Source organism: Danio rerio, chromosome 17, assembly GCF_052040795.2.
Source record: "Danio rerio strain M-AB ecotype USA chromosome 17, GRCz13ab, whole genome shotgun sequence".
Taxonomy (NCBI): Eukaryota; Metazoa; Chordata; class Actinopteri; order Cypriniformes; family Danionidae; genus Danio; species Danio rerio.
This window is the reverse complement of record NC_141037.1, coordinates 1,456,006-1,480,513: the sequence shown is the minus strand read 5'-3', so window position 1 is coordinate 1,480,513 and position 24,508 is coordinate 1,456,006. Positions and strand designations below refer to the sequence as shown.

At 40.9% G+C, this 24,508-nt stretch overlaps 2 protein-coding genes across 7 annotated transcripts in view; both read left to right on the top strand.

Moving 5' to 3' along the window:
- Positions 1–24,508, top strand: part of arhgap11a (Rho GTPase activating protein 11A) — a 1,047,489-nt gene that overhangs the window by 850,812 nt on the left and 172,169 nt on the right. The gene's annotated exons all lie outside the window — the stretch shown is intronic.
- LOC141378483 (cysteine-rich motor neuron 1 protein) overlaps positions 1–24,508 on the top strand; it is a 98,724-nt gene that overhangs the window by 47,745 nt on the left and 26,471 nt on the right. For 4 of the 6 annotated variants that reach the window (XM_087289947.1, XM_087289946.1, XM_087289949.1 and 1 more), the window contains exons 4-6: positions 11,982–12,161; positions 15,544–15,747; positions 22,579–22,707. In XM_087289947.1, the coding sequence (XP_087146073.1) occupies positions 11,982–12,161; positions 15,544–15,747; positions 22,579–22,707 (513 nt within the window). Of the gene's footprint in view, positions 1–6,406; positions 6,676–11,981; positions 12,162–15,543; positions 15,748–22,578; positions 22,708–24,508 lie in introns of those variants that run through there. The other 2 variants (XM_087289950.1, XM_087289951.1) reach the window with 1 other exon arrangement.

Below are 24,508 nucleotides of genomic sequence, written 5' to 3'. Positions count from 1 at the left end.
TTGTTTTCAATTTTCCTGACACGCATTCAGTGATAGACGGCAAAAACTCAAAAAACGCTTACCCTAAAAAGATCTAGTGTGTTTCCTACAGAAAGACAAAGCTGGTTATGTTTCACAGCTGTCTTTCTTTTTTTCGCTCGACATTACGAGCACTGCTCCGTTTAAGCCCTCGCAGTCTGCGTTTACTTTAGCCGGCAGAGCTCGCGCTGAGAGGAGCTCTCAGTAAGGGACCGTCGGAAAAGTGCTTATTTTTTTCGTTTTTCTGCTCCGCTCAGCGCGAGCTCTCCCTGTTGCAAGGGCTTAAGTGTGTTTGTTTGTGTGTGTGCGTGTGTGTGTGTGTTTGTTTGATGCTGTGTATGTTTGTGTATGTGTTTGAATATGAGACAGTGTGGTGCTGTGTGTCTGTGTGTTTATACAGACAGCATGTTATAGCCTCCCCCCTAAAATATAACACTATATATGGAAAGCATCGTCAATGCACCGTGATGCACCGAGATATCGAATTGAACTGAATCGATGGCATGATAATCGTAACCGAACCGAACCGTGAGACCAGTATAGGTTCACACCTCTAATGTCTAGATACACCTATATTTTAAAGGAGACCTATTATGCAAAACTCACTTTTACTGTATTATTATCATTCACACCCTAAAGTTTGCTTTGATTGTTCAGTATTTACGCTTTACCATTGCACACACTTTGTAACATTTTATTTATCACATTTAAGAGTCTTACACTTACAGTGGGTTTCCTCCGGGTGGTCCGGTTTCCCCCTCAGTCCAAACACATGTGGTACAGGTGAATTGAGTAAGCTAAAATTGACTAGTGTATGAGTGTGAATGAGTGTGTAGGGATGTTTCCCAGGGATGGGTTGCAGCTGGAAGGGCATCCGCTGCATGAAACATGTGCTAGATAAGTTGGTGGTTCATTCCGTTGTGGCGACCCCAGATTAATAAAGGGACTAAGCCGAAAAGAAAATGAATGAATGATATGAAAGATAATATCGTGATATTTATTTTGCAATATTGCCCAGCCTTAATTCAAATAGCGTGATGTTTGCATCGTTGTACGTCAGATGTGTTTCGCCGATGTCCTCAGAACCGCCGTTTCAGCTCTGCGTCTTAATGCACTCATTCAGCTGCGGCACAGAGATGCATTGAGAGCGTTTCTGCCGTTAACCTGAGCGTCATTTTCCCTCCGTGACAATATTCAGAGAGGAAGTTGATCAATGTGAGCTTTGTGTGGACTGGAGCTAAAGCAAACACTGCGCCACAGACACTCACTCTCCTGCCGTATTTATTCAGCAGTTTCTGCGGCTCCGTCACATTTCCTACCCAAATATGAGCCCATACACACTGAGGCTGTTCTCTCACTCTTTATTAAGGGCGTTTAACACTCCTGTTGTCTTATAATGTAGTATATAGCGTTCGTGTGTGTGTGTGTGTGTGTAGATGTGTGCACATGTTATTAGTGTGTGTTTGGCTGTGTGTGTGTTTGGTTATACTCATATTTGTGTGTGTGAGTGTCTTTGTTTGGGTCTGTGGGTTTAGGTGTGTGTGTGTGGGTGTGTGTGTGTTTGTGTGTGCCTGTGTTTTTGGTGTGTGAACTCATCGTCATGTTCAGCAGTCTGAGATGATTGAGCTTTATGACATGCTGCGTTATCCTGCTGGAAGTAGCCATCAGAAGATGGAGACACTGTGCTCATAAAGGGATGGACATGGTCAGCAGCAATACTCAGGTAGGCTGTGGCGTTGATGCTCAATTGGTACTAATGGACCCAAAGAAAATCTCCCCCACACCATTACACCACCACCACCAGCCTGAACCGCTGATACAAGGCAGGATGATCCATGCTTTCATGTTGTTGAGGCCAAATTGTGAGCCGAGCATCCGAATGTGTCAGCAGAAATGGAGACTCATCAGAGCAGCAACGTTTCTCCAATCTTCTATTGTCCAGTTTTGGTGAGTCTGTGTGAATTGTAGCCTCAGTTTCCTGTTCTTAGCTGACAGGAGCGGCACCCGGTGTGCTCTTCTGCTGCTGTAGCCCATCCGCCTCAAGGTTGGACGTGTTGTGTGTTCAGAGATGCTCTTCTGCAGAGCTCGGTTGTAACGAGTGCTTATTTGAGTTACTGTTGCTGGAACCAGTCTGGCCATTCTCCTCTGACCTCATCAACAAGGCATTTGCGCCCACAGAACTGCCGCTCACTGGATATTTCCTCTGTTTCTCTGTAAACCCTAGAGATGGTTGTGCGTGAAAATCCCAGTAGATCAGCAGTTTCTGAAATACTCAGAGCAGCCCGTCTGGCAGCAACAACCATGCCACACTCAGAGTCTCTTAAATCCTCTTTCTTCCCCATTCTGATCCTCACTTTGACCATCATCTTGACCATGTCTAAATGCAGTGAGCTGCTGCCATGTGACTGGCTGATTAGAAACTTGCATTAAAGAGCAGCTGGACAGGTGTACCTAATAAAGTGTCTATATATACATAACAAATAAACACAGCACACGTATAAGACATATATTTTGTGTATGTCACATTAAAATATGAACTCATATATTGCCACATATCTGATACCTACGTGTGATTTCCTACCTGTTGCAGTCGTGTACACTGTCACAGATGGAGAAATGAGTGCAGCTCTGTCAGATTAATGTCTGTTATTGTGCTATGTCTGCACATCTATACTGCTTCACGGCTGGTGTGTTTCATTCCTCGTCCTTCTGAAGTCAAGCATGTGTGTAAACGGCAGCAGCTCTGCTCTGTTACTGCTCCTGCAAGAGCCAACGAAACTAAATCTCCCACTTTTCTTTTCCTGAATGGCTTCCAACATACACTCAGGAGAATCCACAGCATTATCAGAGCATCATATTCCCGAACCGCACGCCATCAGGGCACTCAGACACACAATGCAGGCAGTCAATGAGGCTCATTAATCAATAATGAATTGTGAGGCGTCACCGTGGCTCAGTGGTCAGCACACAGCAAGAAGGTCGCTGGTTCGAGTCCCGGCTGGGTCAGTTGGTGTTTCTGTGTGGAGTTTGCATGTTCTCCCCGTGTTGGCGTGGGTTTCCTCGGGGTGCCCCGGTTTCCCCCACAGTCCAAACACATGCACTATAGGGGAATTGATCAACTAAATTGACCGTAGTGTATGAGTGTGTGTGTGTGTGAATGAGTGTGTATGGGTGTTTCCCAGTGCTGGGTTGCAGCCAGAAGGGCATCTGCTGTGTAAAACATATACTGGAATAGTTGGTGGTTCATTTCGCTGTGGCGAGCCCTCATGAATAAAGAGACGTGCGTGTGTGTGTGTGTGTGTGTGAATAAACTGATGTGTGTGTGTATGTGTGTGTGTGTGTGTGATATAAGTGTGCTGGAGTCACGTGTGCGTCTCTGTCCTGCTGATTCAGTGCTGACCCGCAGCTCGTCTCCGCCAGCCGGATGCTGTTTTCTGGATCAGTGTGTGTGTTCCTGCTGCGCAGATCCTCCAGACTGCAGTGACACACACAGCTGATCCTGAAACAGGCCAGCGGAGCACCTGAAAACTGCTGCCACACTCACCTGCCAAACAGGTAAACACCCCGCTAAAAAGCTGCTCATTTTCAGCATCCAGAGAGACTGAGAACAATCCAGAGGATCTTTTGCATTTGCACAAAGAAAATTTGACAAATTCCCCCCAAAATGTCTGCTCATCCCCCAGGAATCTTTTACGTTCCACAGGAAACAGTTAATGTCCTCAGAATTTTTACATATTCCCCCAAAATGTTTGCATTTATCCTAAGAAATATTTACATTTTTACATCCACAAAATCTTTTAATTTCCTTCAAGAAATGTATGTGTTTCTTCTTAGAAATATTAGCATTTCCTCCTGAAAATATTTGCATTTACTTGTAGAAATACTTGAGTTTCTTCTAGAAATATTTGCATTTCCTCCAAAAAATATCTGCATTTCCATCTACAAATATTTAAATTTCTTTCTACAAATATTTGCATTTCGTTTAAGAAATATTTGCATTTGCCCCAAGAACTTTTTACGTTTCCTCCTAAAAATATTTGCATTTCCTTTTAGAAATATTTGCATTTCCTCCTAGAAATATTTGCATTTTCTCCAAGAAGTATTTGAGTTCCTCCTTGAAATATTTGCGTTTCCCTTAAGAAATGTTTGCATTTCCTTCTACAAATAATTGCATTTACCCCAATAAATATTTGCATTTTCCCCACAAAATGTTAGTGTTTCCCCCAGGAAATATTTGCATTTCTTCCAAGGAATATTTGCATTTTCTCCAAGAAATATTTTTCATTTCATCCTACAAATATTTTCATTTCCCTCAAGAATTATTTGCATTTCCTCCAAGAATTATTTGCATTTCCTCTTAGAAATATTTACATTTCCACCAAACAGTATTTGCATTTTCCCCAAGAAATATTTGCATTTTCTCCTCAAAATGTTTGGATTTTTCCTGATAAATATTTGCATTTCCTCCTAGAAATATTTGCCTTTCCTTCAAGAAATATTAGCATTTTCTCCAAGAATATTTACATTTCCTCTACAAATATTTACATTTCCTCTACAAATATTTGCATTTCCTCTAAGAAATATTTGCATTTGCCCCAAGAACTATTTATGTTTCCTCCCAGAAATATTTGCATTTTCTCTTAGAAATATTTGCATTTCCTTCACAAAAATATGTGCATTTCCTTTTAGAAATATTTGCATTTCCACCTTAAAATATTTACATTTTCTCCAAGAAGTATTTGAGTTCCACCTAGAAATATTTGCATTTCTTCCAAGGAATATTTTTCATTTCATCCTACAAATATTTTCATTTCCTCTAAGAAATAGTTTCTTTTCCTATAATATTTGTATTTCCTCCTAAAAATATTTGCATTTCCACCAAAAAATATAAGCATTTTCCCCAATAAATATTTGCCTTTTCTACACAAAATGTTTGGATTTTCCTCTAAGAAATAATTGCATTTCCTCTAAAAATATTTGCATTTGCCCCAAGAACTATTTGTGTTTTCTCCTAGAAATATTTGAGTTCCTCATAGAAATATTTCAGTTTCCCCTAAGAAATGTTTACAGTTCCTCCTGGAAATATTTTCATTTCCCCTAGGAAGTATTTGCATTTCCTCCAAGAAATATTTTTCATTTCCTTTAAAAAATGATTTGCATTTCCTCCTAGAATTATTTACATTTCATCTAAGAATTATTTGCATTACCTCTAAGAAATATTTGCGTTTCCTTCTAGAATTATTTACATTTCATCTAAGAAATATTTGCATTTCCTCCTAGAATTATTTGCATTTCCTGTAAGAAATATTTGCATTTCCTCCTAGAATTATTTACATTTCATCTAAGAATTATTTGCATTTCCTGTAAGAAATATTTGCATTTCCTCCTAGAATTATTTACATTTCATCTAAGAAATATTTGCATTTCCTCCTAGAATTATTTACATTTTATCTAAGAATTATTTGCATTTCCTCCTAGAATTATTTACATTTTATCTAAGAATTATTTGCATTTCCTCCTAGAATTATTTACATTCCATCTAAGAATTATTTGCATTGCCTCTAGTAAATAATTGCGTTTCCTCTAAGAAATATTTGCACTTCCATCAAAAAATATTTGCGTTTCCTTATAGAAATACTTGCATTTCCTCAAAGAAATGATTGCATTTCCCCTACAAAATGTATGCATTTCATCCTAGAAATATTTGTATTTACCCCAAGAGTCTTTTAAATATTCCCAGTTTCATTTCCTCTAAGATATTTTTGTTTCCCTACAAAATGTTTGCGTTTATCCACAAGAAATATGATCATTTTCTCTAAGAAATATTTGTAGTTCCCTCAAGAGTCTTTTATCTTTACCCCACAAATTATTTGCATTTCCCCCACAAAATGTTTGCTTTTTCTCTAAGAAATGTTTACGCTTCCACTAAGAAATGCCCCCACAAAATGTTACGTTTTCCCAAAAAAATTGCTTAAACACAAAATGTTTGCATTTTCCCCACAAAAAAAAGCACTCCCCCTAGAATCTTTTACATTTCTTCCACAAAGTGCTTATTTCCCCCCAAGAAGCATTTGCAGCTCCCTCAAGAAAGCTGTTCCTGATGTTGCACAGATGAATGGAGGTGTCTCTGAGTAACACAGTGCTTGTTTGAGAGAAAGCTGAAGTTTTTTACAAGTGAATGCAAAAGCACTGAAATATTATTTTCCCTCTGATCTCATATTATCCGCGTCACCCTGCATCCTCAGGGGCTTTGTAGAGATTATTGGCTGTTGTGCCTGATGTTATTCAGTGAAGACAGACGTGTTATTAGGAGTTGTAAACCTGCTGCGTCATGTCTGCTCAACACACTCTGCTTGTTACATGAAACACACTCTTGTGAGAGCCGGACAGACAGGAAGTGATGAGCTGTAAAAAAGGGGCGGGGCAAGTGAAAGCGGGCCTCTGTGTTTACTCTGGGTTAGCGTCAAATATGCCCTGTTTTACCAACAATCCAAATTCCCGCGTTGGCCTCTTGGCCCGCCGCTAAATGTGTGCTGCCTCCTGGAACTAATGGACTTAAGGAGAGGCGCAGCGGGCGGAGGAAAAACTGCTTATGCATCAGTCAGAGGAACAGAAGCAGAGGATGATGGGAAGGTTCAGCAGGTCACCGATGGGAATGTAAGTGTGTGTGTGTGTTCGTCTTGAGTCGGTGTGTGAGAATGAGTGAGAGTGTGTTAAAGCTTAAGTCTTGTTTTGGATTTTTGTTTTATTTTAGACGTTTTAGTTGGAGGCCTCATTTTTTACATCTTAATGAGCATTTAATGTTGTGTGTTGGCACCTGATGTGTTCATCCTGATTTCAGAGAGTCTTTACTAATGCAATAATCCACAAATATGGGTGGCACGGTGGCTCATTACTTAGCACTGTGGCCTCACAGCAAGAAGGTTGCTGGTTCGAGTCCCGACTGGGTCAGTTGGTGTTTCTGTGTGGAGTTTGCATGTTCTCCCTGTGTTGGCGTGGGTTTCCTCCGGGTGCTCCGGTTTCTCCCACAGTCCAAACACATGCACTATAGGGGGATTGATCAATTAAATTGGAAGTTAAATTGGTGTGTGTGTGTGCGTGTGTGTGCGTGTGCGTGTGTGCGTGTGTGCGTGTGTGTGTGTGTGTGTGTGTGTGTGTGTGTGTGTGTGTGTGTGTGTGTGTGTGTGTGTGAATATTTGCATTTCCTCCAGGAAATATTAGAATTTTCTTCAAGAAATATTTGCATTTCCTGCTAGAAATATTTGCATTTCCACCTAATAATATTTGCATTTCCTCCTACAAATATTTGCATTTCCTCTTACAAATATTTGCATTTCCTCCTAGAAAAATTTGCATTTCCTCCTAGAAATATTTGCATTTCCTCCTACAAATATTTGCATTTACTCCTAGAAATATTTGCATTTCCTCCCACAAATATTTGCATTTCCTCCTAAAAGTATTTGCATTTCCTTCTACAAATATTTGCATTTCCTCCAAGAAATATTTGCATTTCCTCCAAGAAATATTTGCATTTCCTCCAAGAACTATTTGTGTTTCCACCTAGAAATATTTGCATTTCCTTTTAGAAATATTTGCATTTCCTCCTAGAAATATTTGCATTTCCTTCTACAAATATTTGCATTTCCTCCTAGAAATATTTGCATTTCCTCCTAGAAATATTTGCATTTCCTCTTACAAATATTTGCATTTCCTCCTAGAAAAATTTGCATTTCCTCCAAGAAATATTTGCATTTCCTCCTAGAAATATTTGCATTTCCTCCTACAAATATTTGTATTTCCTCCTAGAAATATTTGCATTTCCTCCTACAAATATTTGCATTTCCTCCTAGAAATATGTGCATTTCCTCTTACAAATATTTGCATTTCCTCCTAGAAAAATTTGCATTTCCTCGAAGAAATATTTGCTTTTCCTCCTAGAAATATTTGCATTTCCTCCTAGAAATATTTACATTATTGCAATATTTAGTGTGTGAAAACATGTTTATGGGTGTTTCCCAGCTCTGGGTTACAGCTGGAAGGCCATCCGCTTCATAAAACATATGCTGGAATAGTTGGCGGTTCATTCCGCTGTGGTTGAACGTGGTTTACCTTGAATCCGGTAATCATCATGACACTAAGTTGCACCATGATCAATGTCCCAAAACCACAATAATAGCACAGTAATTCAGTTCAAGTTTATTTGTGCAGACGAAAGGGCATCCGCTGTGTTAAACATGTGCTGGAATAGTTGGCGGTTCATTCCGCTGTGGCAACCCTTGATGAATAAAAGGAGTAAACCGAAGGAAAATGAAGGAATGACTACAGAACAAACCACTGTTATGGAAAGACTTCCCATATAATATTATAGTGTAGGATGTCCAGAAAGCACAGTAATGACAGGTTGAGCATTATTAGTGTGTGTCTGTGTCTGTGTGTGTGTGTGTGTGTGTGTGTGTGTGTGTGTGTGTGTGTGTGTGTGTGTGTGTGTGTGTGTGTGTGTGTGTGTGTGTGTGTGTGTTTGTGGTCAGTGGCGTCCCCGAGCGCAGGCTAATCTAATGAGCCGTACAGAAGCTATTGTTGGTGTGTGTGTGGAGTGTTTTGGAGACGCTCATGGTTTCCGGCTCTTTCCTGCAGGGATGTTTCTCTCTTTGGCCTCGCTGCTGTTTTTCTTTGACCCCACATGTGTAAGTGTGTGTTTGTGCGTGAGTGAACACCAATTACACTGCTTCACAGGCCACGTCTGAGAATTCCTGCTCATGGCGGCATCGGCGGGATCCTGCGCCTGAGGCCTCACAACACTCACACACACACACACACACACACTCAAACACACTCAAACACACACACACACACACACACACACACACACACACACACACATACATACATACATACAAAAACAGACACCACAAACACACTCACACAAAAACGAATGCACAAGCACACACACACACACACACACACCAAAAACACATGCACACTCCTTCACATATGCACACACACCCACACACACATACTTCCACATATGCACACACACATGCACACACACATGCACACACAATCACACATAAGCACACACACATATGCACACACACACACACACACCAAAAACACATGCACACTCCCTCACATATGCGCACACACACACACACACACACACACACACACACACACACACACACACACAAACATACTTCTACATATGCACACACACATGCACACACAATCACACATAAGCACATACACATATGCACACACAATCACACATAAGCACACACACATATGCACACACACACACACCAAAAACACATGCACACTCCTTCACATATGCACACACACCCACACACACATACTTCCACATATGCACACACACACATGCACACACAATCACACATAAGCACACACACATATGCACACACACACACACACACCAAAAACACATGCACACTCCCTCACATATGCACACACACACACACACACAAACATACTTCTACATATGCACACACACATGCACACGCAATCACACATAAGCACATACACATATGCACACACAATCACACATAAGCACACACACATATGCACACACACACACACCAAAAACACATGCACACATACTCCCACATATGCACACACACACACACGCACACACACACACACACACATGCACACAAAAAACGCATGCAAACACACTCACACAAATCTGCAAATACAAATATGCACACACACATGCACACACACACACATATGCACACTCACGCATACTAAAACACATGCATACACACACACATACTTCCACATATGCACACACACACATGCACACACAATCACACATAAGCACACACACATATGCACACACACACACACACACCAAAAACACATGCACACTCCCTCACATATGCACACACACACACACACACAAACATACTTCTACATATGCGCACACACACATGCACACGCAATCACACATAAGCACATACACATATGCACACACAATCACACATAAGCACACACACATATGCACACACACACACACCAAAAACACATGCACACATACTCCCACATATGCACACACACACACACGCACACACACACACACACACACATGCACACAAAAAACGCATGCAAACACACTCACACAAATCTGCAAATACAAATATGCACACACACATGCACACACACACACATATGCACACTCACGCATACTAAAACACATGCATACACACACACATACTTCCACATATGCACACACACACATGCACACACAATCACACATAAGCACACACACATATGCACACACACACACACACACCAAAAACACATGCACACTCCCTCACATATGCACACACACACACACACACAAACATACTTCTACATATGCGCACACACACATGCACACGCAATCACACATAAGCACATACACATATGCACACACAATCACACATAAGCACACACACATATGCACACACACACACACCAAAAACACATGCACACATACTCCCACATATGCACACACACACACACGCACACACACACACACACACACATGCACACAAAAAACGCATGCAAACACACTCACACAAATCTGCAAATACAAATATGCACACACACATGCACACACACACACATATGCACACTCACGCATACTAAAACACATGCATACACACTCACACATATGCACAAATACACACATGCACACACATATGCACACTCACGCACACACATGCACACACAAATAATGACTAAAAACACACGCACACACTCACACATATGCACACACACAGCACACCCACACACATATGCACGCACACTCGCAGATATGCACACAAATAACACATGCACACTCACATACTCACACATATACACACAAAAACACATGTGCACACACACACACATGCATCCACACACGCTCACACATATGCACACACACATGCACACCCACACACATATGCATGCTCACACACTCGCGCAAATGCACACAAAAAACAAATACACACACACACATATGCACACAGGCACACACTCACGCATATGCACACACAGACATGCACACCCACACACATAGGCATGCGCACACACACACACACACATATGCACACAAAAAAACACATGCACACCCACACACATATGCATGCGCACACATTTATACATAGGCATATTAAAGACACAAGTGCACACGCTCACACATATGCACACACATGCATGCACACAAAAACACTTGCACACTCACAAATATCACACACATCTACACATGCACAAATACACATATACACATGCACACTCACACACACACACACACACACACCAAAAAATTGCTCATTGCTCCTGAATGTTGGGTTTTGTCTGCAGTTTCCCCCAGATGTGTGTGTGTGTGTGTGTGTGTGTGTGTGTGTGTGTATGTGTGTGTGTGTGTGTCTATAATGTGTATGTAAGACTCCTGAACCGTGTGTTTTGTCTGCAGTTTCCCCCAGGTGTGTGTGTGTGTGTGTGTGTATGTGTGTGTGCGTGTGTGTGTATGTGTGTCTGTGTGTATGTGTGTGTGTGTGTCTATAATGTGTGTGTAAGACTCCTGAACCGTGTGTTTTGTCTGCAGTTTCCCCCAGATGTGTGTGTGTATGTATGTGTGTGTGTGTGTGTGTGTGTGTGTATGTGTGTGTGTGTCTATAATGTGTGTGTAAGACTCCTGATCCGTGTGTTTTGTCTGCAGTTTCCCCTAGATGTGTGTGTGTGTGTGTGTGTGTGTGTGTGTGTGTGTGTGTGTGTGTGTGTGTGTGTGTATGTGTGTGTGTGTCTATAATGTGTGTGTAAGACTCCTGATCCGTGTGTTTTGTCTGCAGTTCCCCCAGATGTGTATGTGTGTGTGTGTGTGTGTGTGTATGTGTGTGTGTGTGTGTGTGTGTGTATGTGTGTGTGTGTGTGTCTATAATGTGTGTGTAAGACTCCTGAACCGTGTGTTTTGTCTGCAGTTTCCCCCAGGTGTGTGCACAACGGTCAGCAGTTCTCGGAGGGTGAGCTGTACCGTATGGACCCGTGCTGGTTGTGTCAGTGTCGTGGAGGAGTCTCCTTCTGCTCTAAAGCCGAGTGTGCTGAGCTGGACTGCCAGAACTCTTACATTCCTGAAGGAGAGTGCTGTCCCGTCTGCATAGGTGAACAATATATACAGTATATACAGGAGACATACCTTCATTAAACTTCAGCTTAGTCCCTTATTCATCAGGAGTCACCACAGCAGAATGAACCACCGACTATTCCAACGTGTTTTACACAGTGGATGCCCTTCCAGCTGCAACCCAGTACTGGGAAACACCCATACACACTCATTCACACACACACACATACACTACGGCCAATTCAGTTCATTAATTCCCCTGTGGGGGAAACCGGAGCACCCGGAGGAAACCCACGCCAACACAGGGAGAACATGCAAACTCCACACAGAAATGCCAAGTGACCCAGCCGAAGCTCGAACCAGAGACCTTCTTGCTGTGAGGCCACCGTGCTAACCACTGAGCCACTGTGTCGCATACACTCATGCACACACACTCTCTCTCACACACACAAAAATACAGATACACACACTGCAGAAACACACATGTACACATACACGTGCACACACACACACAAACTCACACATATACACACACATTAACTTTCTCATGCACACATGCATATGTGCACAGTGCACACTCTCACACAAACTCTCTCTCTGTCTCACACACACACACACTGTAGACACACATGTACATACACATCCACGCATACACGCTTTCACACAAACACACACACACACAAAAGCACAAACTTACACACACACATATGCACACACATTTTCTCACACACACATGCATACATGCACACACACACGCACACACACTCTCTCTCTCTCTTTCTGACACACACACACACACAAACACACACCAACACACACTGTAGACACATGCATATACACATGCACACATACACACACACATACACACACACACACACACACACACACACAAAAACACAAACTTGTACACTCATGCACACATATTCACACACATACACCTTCTCACACACACGTGCATATGTGCACACTCACAAAACACATGCACACACTCTGTCTTTCTCTCTCTCTCACACACATACACACACAAACACACACACACAAACGAAAACTGTAAACACAGATAAATACAGATATATATATACACACACACACACATACACACACAAAAACACAAACTTGCACATTCACGCACACACAAAATCTCATATATAAACACACACACACACAAACTACTACATATGCTCACATACACAAACATACACACAATAAACATGTTCACATATGCACACACACACAAACACACACTCTCTCTCTCTCTCTCTCTCTGGCACACACACACACTGTAGACACACATGCACATACACATTCACGCATACACACACACACACAAAATCACAAACTTGTACACTCATGCACACACTCACATATTCTCACACACACACATATTCACATACTTACACCTTTTTACACACATGCATATGTGCACACTCTCACAAACACATGCACACACTCTCTCTGTGTCTCTCACATACACACACAAACAAACACTGTAGACACACATGTGCATACACATGCACATATACACACACAAACACAAACTTGCACACACAAAATCACACACACACATACACACACATACACCTCACACACACATGCATATGTGCACTCTCTCACAAAACACATGCACACATTCTCTCACACACACACACACACACACAGATGACACACATGCACATACACACACACACAAACACACAAACTTGCACAAACACAAAATCACACACACATATACACTCACATACCTCTCACACACACATGCATATGTGCACTCTCTCACAAAACACATACACACACTCTCTCTGTCTCTCTCACTCTCCCACACACACACAAAGTAGACACACATTCACATGCAAACACACACACACACAAACTTGCACACACACAAAATCACACACATATACACACACATACACCTTCATACACACACACATGCATATGTGCACTCTCACAAAACACATACACACACTCTCTGTCTCTCTCTCTCACACACACACAAAGTAGACACACATTCACATGCAAACACACACACACACACACACACACAAAATCACACACATACACACACATACAACTTCTCACACATGCATATGTGCACTCTCACAAAACACACACACACACTATCTGTCTCTCTCTCTCACACACACACACACACACACACACACAAAACGAACACTGTAAACACAGATATATATAGATATATACACTCACACACACACACACACACACACACACACACACAAACTTGTACACACACAAAATCACACACATATACACACACATACAACTTCTCACACATGCATATGTGCACTCTCACAAAACACACACACTATCTGTCTCTCTCTCTCTCTCACACACACACACACACACACACACACACAAAACGAACACTGTAAACACAGGTATATATATATATATATATATATATATATATATATATATATATATATATATATATATATATATATATATATATATATACACTCACACACACACACACACACACATACACACACAAACTTGTACACACACAAAATCACACACATATACACACACATACAACTTCTCACACATGCATATGTGCACTCTCACAAAACACACACATACACACACACTTTCTGTCTCTCTCTCTCACACACACACACACAACGAACACTGTAAACACAGATATATATATATATACACACTCACACACACACACACACACACATACACACAGAAAAACACAAACTTGCACACTCACGCTTTATTTCCCTCAGTGTCGCGTCACACTGGAGTCTGTAGACTCTCCAGATGATCCGTCATGGGCTTTCAGCAGCTCAGGCTTCAGTCACAGCAGCACATCTGACCTACTGCTCCTATAGGTTAAAGGTCAACCGCTGACAGTTTCTGTGGGAGAAACAGACACAACTGAGCTGTTATTGTGTAACTCACAAGTGCCATGAGCTGCTCCTTAGAGGAAGAATATGTTCTGCTGTGAAATAATAATAATAATAATAATGTATTAATAATAGGGCAACACGGTGGCTCAGTGGTTAGCACTGTGACCTCACAATCCTGGCTAGGTCAGTTGGCGTTTCTGAGTGGAGTTTGCATGTTCTCCCTGCGTTCACGTGGGTTTCCTCCGGGTGCTCCGCTTTCCCCCACAAGTCCAAACACATGCACTATAGGGGAATTGATCAACTAAATTGGCCGTAGTGTATGAGTTTGTGTGTGAATGAGAGTGTATGGGTGTTTCCCAGTACAGGGTTGCAGTTGTAAGAGCATTCGCTGCATAATACTTATGCTGGGATAGTTGGTGATTTATCCTGTGTTGCAACCTCTGATGAATAAGTGATTAAACACACACACACACACAGTGTGTTTGTGTATCTGATGTCTAATATGTTTGTGTCCATGTGTGTGTGTGTGTGTGTGCGCAGATGTGCAGCTGCTGTCAGTGGAGAGCAGTAAGGCGAGCTGCTGGTTCAGTGAGCGTCTGCGAGCGCACGAGGATCAGTGGAAGGAGGACGACTGCACCTTCTGCCAGTGTGTGGACGGAGAGACTCACTGCACCGCCATGGCCTGCAAACAGAGCTGCCACAACCCCGTCCACATCCCCGGAGAGTGCTGTCCCTTCTGTGAGGGTATGAACACACACACACACATCAGACATATAAACAAACACATACACACAAACATCTGTTTAAAGTGCATCTCCGGTAAACACCTCACTGATTCAAATGATCTATTAAGAGTGAATCTCCTGTAAACAACTCACTGATTCAAATTATCCAATAAGAGTGAATCTCCTGTAAACAACTCACTGATTCAAATTATCCATTCAGAGTGAATCTCCAGTAAACACCTCACTGATTCAAATGATCCATTCAGAGTGAATTTCCAGTAAACAACTCACTGATTCAAATTATCCATTAAGAGTGAATCTCCAGTAAACAACTTACAGATTCAAATGATCCATTCTGAGTGAATCTCCAGTAAACACCTCACTGATTCAAATAATCCATTCAGAGTGAATCTCCAGTAAACACCTCACTGATTCAAATGATCCATTCAGAGTGAATTTCCAGTAAACACCTCACTGATTCAAATGATCCATTCTGAGTGAATCTCCAGTAAACACCTCACTGATTCAAATAATCCATTCAGAGTGAATCTCCAGTAAACACCTCACTGATTCAAATGATCCATTCAGAGTGAATTTCCAGTAAACACCTCACTGATTCAAATTATCCATTAAGAGAGAATCTCCTGTAACAACTCACTGATTCAAATTATCCATTAAGAGTGAATCTCCAGTAAACAACTCACTGATTCAAATGATCCATTCTGAGTGAATCTCTAATAAACAACTTACAGATTCAGATGATTCATTCAGAATGAGTCTCCTGTTAACAACTCACTGATTCAAATGACCCATTCAGAGTGAGTCTCCAGTAAACAACTCACTGATTCAAATGATCTATTCTAAGTTAATCTCTAATAAACAACTTACTGATTCAAATGATCCATTCAGAGTGAATCTCAGGTAAAAAAAAAACACTAACTCAAATGATCCATTCAGAGTGAGTCTCCAGTAAACAACTTACTGATTCAAATGATCCAGTCAGAGTGAGTCTTCAGTAAACAACTCACTGATTCAAATGATCCAGTCTGAGTGAGTCTTCAGTAAACAACTCACTGATTCAAATGATCCAGTCAGAGTGAGTCTTCAGTAAACAACTCACTGATTTACTGATTCAAGCGATGCAGTCAAGTGTGTGTGTGTTTGTGTGTGTGTGTGTGTGTGTGTATGTATGTATGTATGTATGTATGTATGTATGTGTGTGTTTGTGTGTGTGTGCGCGTGTGTGTGTGTGTTTCTAGCAGTGTGTGCAGATATTGCCTGAGGTTTATTGTACACTGTTCTGAAACACACACACACAGCTCTTTAAAGCTCCGGCTGTGTGTGTGTGTGTGTGTTCAATCACGTCTGAAGCTTCGTCTTTTACAGTCTCTGCAGTCAAATGGAAGCCACCTGCTGTCCTTAATTACACAAGATTATTTTCTGGAAGAATAATTAGTCACACCTCTTTAGCTCGGTGCGTGCCAACAGGGCTGCACATGTGGCATCCCAGCATGCCTCTCTCCCGGTTGAGGTTTTATTTCTGAGGTGGCAGAGGCAGCAGTGTGTGTGTGTGTGTGTGTGTGTGTGTGTGGTTTATTCCTGCTGATTCTCTTCATATTGTGTCTGCAATCTGCATTTGTTCATTGTGTAAACAAGTAGTGAAAGTTCTTAGTGATGATTTTGCAAGAGAAATGTGTTACCAGAACTCATCATGCTCATAATTCATCATAAATGTGCAAACAAGTGAAAATAACTGCATATATTTAACATACAATCATGAATAAACGAAAAATGTGTGCTGACAAAAATAAAACTATAGTCCTAATATGAAAAGGATTTTATATCTATTATATGCGGAAGAGATCATTCATTTATGTTATGTTCATAACAAATCAGTTTATTAATTCAGTGAATCATTTAATGGAGACTCACTCTGAATGGATCATATGAATTAGTGAGGTATTTACTGAAGACTTACACCGACTGGATCATTTGAATCAGTGAGTTGTTTACTGGAGACTCTCTCTGAATGGTTCATTTGAATCAGTAAGTTGTTAACAGGAGACTCGCTCTGAACAGATCATTTGAATCAGTGAGTTGTTTACTGGAAATTCACTCTGAACGGATCATTTGAATCAGTGAGTTGTTTACTGAAGACTCACTCTGAACAGATCATTTGAATCAGTGAGTTGTTTACTGAAGACTCACTCTAAACAGATCATTTGAATCAGTGAATTGCTTACTGAAGACTCGCTCTGAATGATTTATTTGAATCAGTGAGTTGTTTACTGGAGACTCACTTTGACTGGTTTATTTGAATTAGTGAGTTGTTTACTGAAGATTCACTCTGAACAGATCATTTGAATCGGTAAGTTGTTTACTGAAGATTCACTCTGAATGGATCATTTGAATCATTGAATTGTTTATTTGAGACTCACTTTTACTGGTTCATTTGAATCAGTGAGTTGTTTACTGAAGACTCACTCTGAACAGATCATTTGAATCAGTGAATTGTTTACTGGACACTCACTTTGACTGGTTCATTTGAATCAGTGAGTTGTTTACTGAAGACTCACTCTGAACAGATCATTTGAATCAGTGAATTGTTTACTGGACACTCACTTTGACTGATTCATTTGAATTAGTGAGTTGTTTAATGAAGACTCACTCTAAACAGATCATTTGAATCAGTGAATTGTTTACTGGAGACTCGCTCTGAATGGTTTATTTGAATCATCCTACTAAGGTCTGTCTTCAGAAATATAAGCCTGACATTGATTTAAACTGCTCATTGTGTCACTCTTCAGAGGAAGACTCTATTCATTTGTTCTGGCAGTGCTCCTTCACAGAGAGATTCTGGTCAGATTTGTTGATCTTTATTCAATCTTATATTATGAGGGACTTTTCCTTTTCTTTTAAAGTTATATTCTTTGGATTATTTGATGACTCAAAAGAAAACATGGAAAAAGTATATGTAGTTAATTTGTGTATTCTATTAGCCAAGTTTCATATTCACAAACAGAAGTTTAGTGGCTCTAAACCTTTTTTTTGATCTATTCAAAATCGACCTAGACCAATATTTGGAAACTATCCAGCATTCTCTTCATCCAAAAGCAACAAAAACGGTATCCTTATATTCTTCTTTTGTGTCTCTTTAAGATGTAACTTTATTTCATCAGTCCTATTTTTGTTACCCTGGCGTTTATTTGTCTTTGTGTGTATTTCTGTGCATTTGTTTATTTGTATTATTTGTCTATATGTATATAATTGTATTTGATCGACCTCTTTAATAAAAAAAAAAAAAAAAATGGTTTATTTGAATCAGTGAGTTGTTTACTGGAGACTCACTTTGACTGGTTCATTTGAATTAGTGAGTTGTTTACTGAAGATTCACTCTGAACAGATCATTTGAATCGGTAAGTTGTTTACTGAAGATTCACTCTGAATGGATCATTTGAATCAGTGAGCTGTTAACAGGAGACTCACTCTGAATGGATCATTTGAATCATTGAATTGTTTATTTGAAACTCACTTTGACTGATTCATTTGAATTAGTGGGTTGTTTACTGAAGATTCACTCTGAACAGATCATTTGAATCAGTGAGTTGTTTACTGAAGACTCACTCTAAACAGATCATTTGAATCAGTGAATTGTTTACTGGAGACTCACTCTGAACAGATCATGTGAATCAGTGAATTGTTTACTGGAGACTCGCTCTGAACAGATCATTTGAATCAGTGAATTGTTTACTGGACACTCACTTTGACTGATTCATTTGAATTAGTGAGTTGTTTAATGAAGACTCACTCTAAACAGATCATTTGAATCAGTGAATTGTTTACTGGAGACTCGCTCTGAATGGTTTATTTGAATCAGTGAGTTGTTTACTGGAGACTCACTTTGACTGGTTCATTTGAATTAGTGAGTTGTTTACTGAAAATTCACTCTGAACAGATCATTTGAATCGGTAAGTTGTTTACTGAAGATTCACTCTGACTGGATCACTTGAATCAGTGAGTTGTTTACTGGAGACTCATTCTGACTGGATCATTTGAATCTGTAAGTTGTTTATTAGAGACTCACTCTGACTGGATCATTTGAATCAGTGAGTTGTTTACTGAAGACTCACTCTGAATGGATCATTTGATTCAGTGAGTTGTTTACTATAGACTCACTCTGAACAGATCATCTGAATCGGTGAGTTGTTTACAGGAGACTCTGAATCACTGAGATGTTTACTCCAGAACAGATGTGGTCGCATGAGTCATATTCACAAATTATATTTGTGAACCAATTAAACAAATAAAGTGACAAAATTCAGCTCATTCAGGAATAAAACACCAGTAATGCATCTGAGTGATTCCTCCCCTCCAGATTCACTTCTTACTCTGCTGTTTAGCACAGGGGTAGTGGGATAAAAGTACAGTATTTGGCTGTGGAAAGTGAAGTAAAACTCTGCTGAAATACGTGGACAAGTGTAGATGCTTAATAAGTGTACAGTAGTGAAGTAAACACAGTTATTGTCCAGCGCTGGTGGTGAATGCGGCTGTGTTTATGTGTAATGGTACGCTTCTGTTTGCAGTTAAAGTGTGTTTTACCCCCGGAGTGAATCACGTGATCTGAGCCAAACAACACACTCCAGCTTTTCTTCCTGGTGCACACGAGGATGAGTTCAGCAGAAACACATGAGCCGTTTGCCTCACCGCTGTAAATCTAGCAGCCTGGTGTCTTTAAGTCCCTACTTTATGCTCCTGCTCTCATTACTGCATGTCATTCTAGAGAAAAGTGTGTCTTCATAATTGAAATACAGCCGCTGCTGGATGATGTTGATCAGCGCTGGGTGGCAGGGCTGAAATCCTCTTTCTCAGAATGCATTGTTGAAATGTCAGTGACGGTGTGCACACAGGCTAATGAAGAACACTCTGGCATAGTTTATGTCAGTGATAAAGTACATCCAGGAGGTTGTTATCTCAGAATAATCCCAATAGGTTTGTCAGCAGCCTGAGCTGATATTATGTTGCCATATTGAAATGAGAATGCAGTATACTGTGATCAGCAGTTAATCAGGACTCTCTCTGAAATAAGGGTATAAAACATGTCACTGGGGTGGTGCCGTTATAAAAGGTTCGCTTTTGTACTTAACAGGTCCACATTTGTACTTTAAAACACACCATGAAACTGAAGTTAAGATCGTCATTTTATTGGCATATTGTTACTATCATCCAGTTGAAACAGTCCTGAAAAACAATTACAGTAGTGCACGATTTCATCCTTTGGGAACTGATTGGATTATTGGAAGATTGGCATGCTAACAAAATGGAGGAACATTCACTTCTGGATAAAGGCAAGGTAGAAAGAGATAAACACTGATAGCCCCGCCCTAAATGATTGATAGCCCCACCCTAAATGACTGTTAGCTCCTCCTTGAAGAACTGATAGCCCTGCCCTAAAGGACTGATAGTCCCGCCTTAAATAGCAGGAAAAACCCACCCTAATTGACTGAAAGCCCCGCCCTAAATGACTGAAAACCCCGCCCTAAATGACTGATAGGTCCACCTTAAATGACTGATAGCCCCGTCCTAAATGACAGATCGCTCCACCCTATATGACTGTTAATGCCGCCCTAAAAAACTGATAGCCCCACTCTAAATTACTGTTAGTCCTGCCCTAGATGACTAGTAGCTCCACACTAAAGGACTGATAGCCACACTCTAAAGTACTGATAGCTCCACCCTAAAGGACTGATAGCTCCACCCTAAAGGACAGATAGCTCCACCCTAAATGACTGATAGCTCCACCCTAATGGACTGATAGTTCCACCCTAAATGAATGATAACTCCACCCTAAAAGACAGATAGTTCCACTCTAAAGGATTGATAGCTCCAGCCTAAATGACTGATAGCCACACCCTAAAGAACAAATAGCTACGCCCTAAAGGACTGATAGCTCTACTTTAAATGACTGATAGCCCCGCCCTAAAGGACTGATAGTTCCACCCTAAATGAATGATAACTCCACCCTAAAAGACAGATAGTTCCACTCTAAAGGATTGATAGCTCCAGCCTAATGGACTGATAGCCACACCCTAAAGAACAAATAACTACGCCCTTAAGGACTGATAGCTCTACTTTAAATGACTGATAGCCCCGCCCTAAAGGAATGATAGCCACGCCCTAAAGGACTGATAGCCACGCCCTAAAGGACTGATAGCTCTACTTTAAATGACTGATAGCCCCACCCTAAAGGACTGATAGCCACGCCCTAAAGGACTGATAGCCACGCCCTAAAGAACAAATAGCTACGCCCTAAAGGACTGATAGCTCTACTTTAAATGACTGATAGCCCCGCCCTAAAGGACTGATAGCCACGCCCTAAAGGACTGATAGCCACGCCCTAAAGGACTGATAGCCACGCCCTAAAGGACTGATAGCTCTACTTTAAATGACTGATAGCCCTGATTGATTTGGATTGATAACTCCACCCCAAATCAATGATAACTCCACCCAAAAATGCATTCCATGTGACCAGAAGTGTAGATAACCTGTTTCCAGGTGGGAGTGAAGGTTATGGTATTTGATTAAAGATTATGAGGGAAATTAATTTATTCAAGATAAAGAAGAGCCCAGATAGATCATTAACAACCCTACATACACTAATCAGATGCTGGCTTTGATGTACTGTGTAAATGTGGCCCTGTTGAGTACGAAGGTGGACGTTTTGAAAAGTGACACCCCAGTGACAGGATCTGCAGCATCATTTCTGGGTGAAGAAGAACATGTGCGTAAAATGTGGTGTCATAATCCTGGTTTTAGAGTGTGTGTGTGTGTAACAGTGTGTTGTTGTCCTCAGAGCCGTCATATGAGACTGTGAGTCCACTGCTCTGCCCACCGCTGCAGAACTGCTCTCTGTCTGAACACCACTGCCCATACGGCTTCCAGCAGGACCCCAGCGGCTGTCTGCTCTGCCAGTGTATCAACAGTGAGTCACACACACACACACACACACGCACGCACGCGCAAACACAAATATATATATAAACACAAATATACACAAACATACAGTTCGCTCAAACACACACAAAAAAACACAAAAATATATACAACACACATACACAAAAACACAATCAAACACACACATATTCAAATACACACACATAAATATATACATGACCTCAAACACACATTCTAACACACACTTAAGCACACATATACACACAAAACACACTTAAACAGACACACATAAACACAAACACTCACACGCACACAAACTGACACAAACTCAGACACACATTATCAAACACACACACACACACACATACTGTTCAAACAACCACCCACAAACTCAAACACACTCAGACACACACTCAAACACACATTATCAAACACTTAAACACAAATTCAGACACACATATACACAAACACACACACACACACACATACACACACACACACACACACATACTGTTCAAACAACCACCCACAAACTCAAACACACTCAGACACACACTCAAACACACATTATCAAACACTTAAGCACAAATTCAGACACACATATACAGTACACAAACACACACACACACACACACACACACACACACACACATACTGTTCAAACAACCACCCACAAACTCAAACACACTCAGACACACACTCAAACACACATTATCAAACACTTAAACACAATTTCAGACACACATACACAAACACACACACGCACACACTCACTCTCAAAAAGACACACACACTCAAACACAAACACACTCAGACACATATACTCAAACACACATTATCAAACACTTAAACACAAATTCAGACACACATATACACAAACACACACACACACACACACACACACACACACACACACACACACACACACACACACATATACTGTTCAAACAACCACCCACAAACTCAAACACACTCAGACACACACTCAAACACACATTATCAAACACTTAAACACAATTTCAGACACACATACACAAACACACACACGCACACACTTACTCTCAAACAAACACACACACTCAAACACAAACACACTCAGACACATATACTCAAACACACATTATCAAACACTTAAACACAAATTCAGACACACATATACACAAACACACACACACACACACACACACACACACACACATACACTGAGACACACAAATACTCAAACACTCACACACACACACACACACACACAAATATACACCACACATACATGCAAACTCAAGCACTGACAGACACATACACAAACACACTCATGCACACATTTACTCAAACACACACACACACACATACACAAACACACTCATACACGCATATACTCAAACACACACACCACCCATACATACACATAAACAAACACACTCAGACACACATAAACTGTGCACACAACCACACACACTCAAAAACACACACACAAACACTCACACACACTCAGACACACACACTTACATTTTGGTCCCCACAATGTAAGGATTACCAGGCACACACACACTCATTCACACACATATAAACTCATGAGAAAACTGTACTGCGTGCAGAGCGCTCCAAAACACTCCCAGGTCTGTTTGAGAAAGCGCCAATGGCCCGCAAACACAAGCAAACACTGCCTCTGCACGCACGAGTGTGTCCAAGAAATAAAGATCTGACACACAAGTCCAGCTCTCAGATCTGCAGCGCTGCTCCGCAACACTCCACTGATCCTCAAGACCTTTCCCAGAGAGTTTCAGGGGTCAGGCTGACGTTTGAGCATGGCGGGGTTCATGGGATCGTAA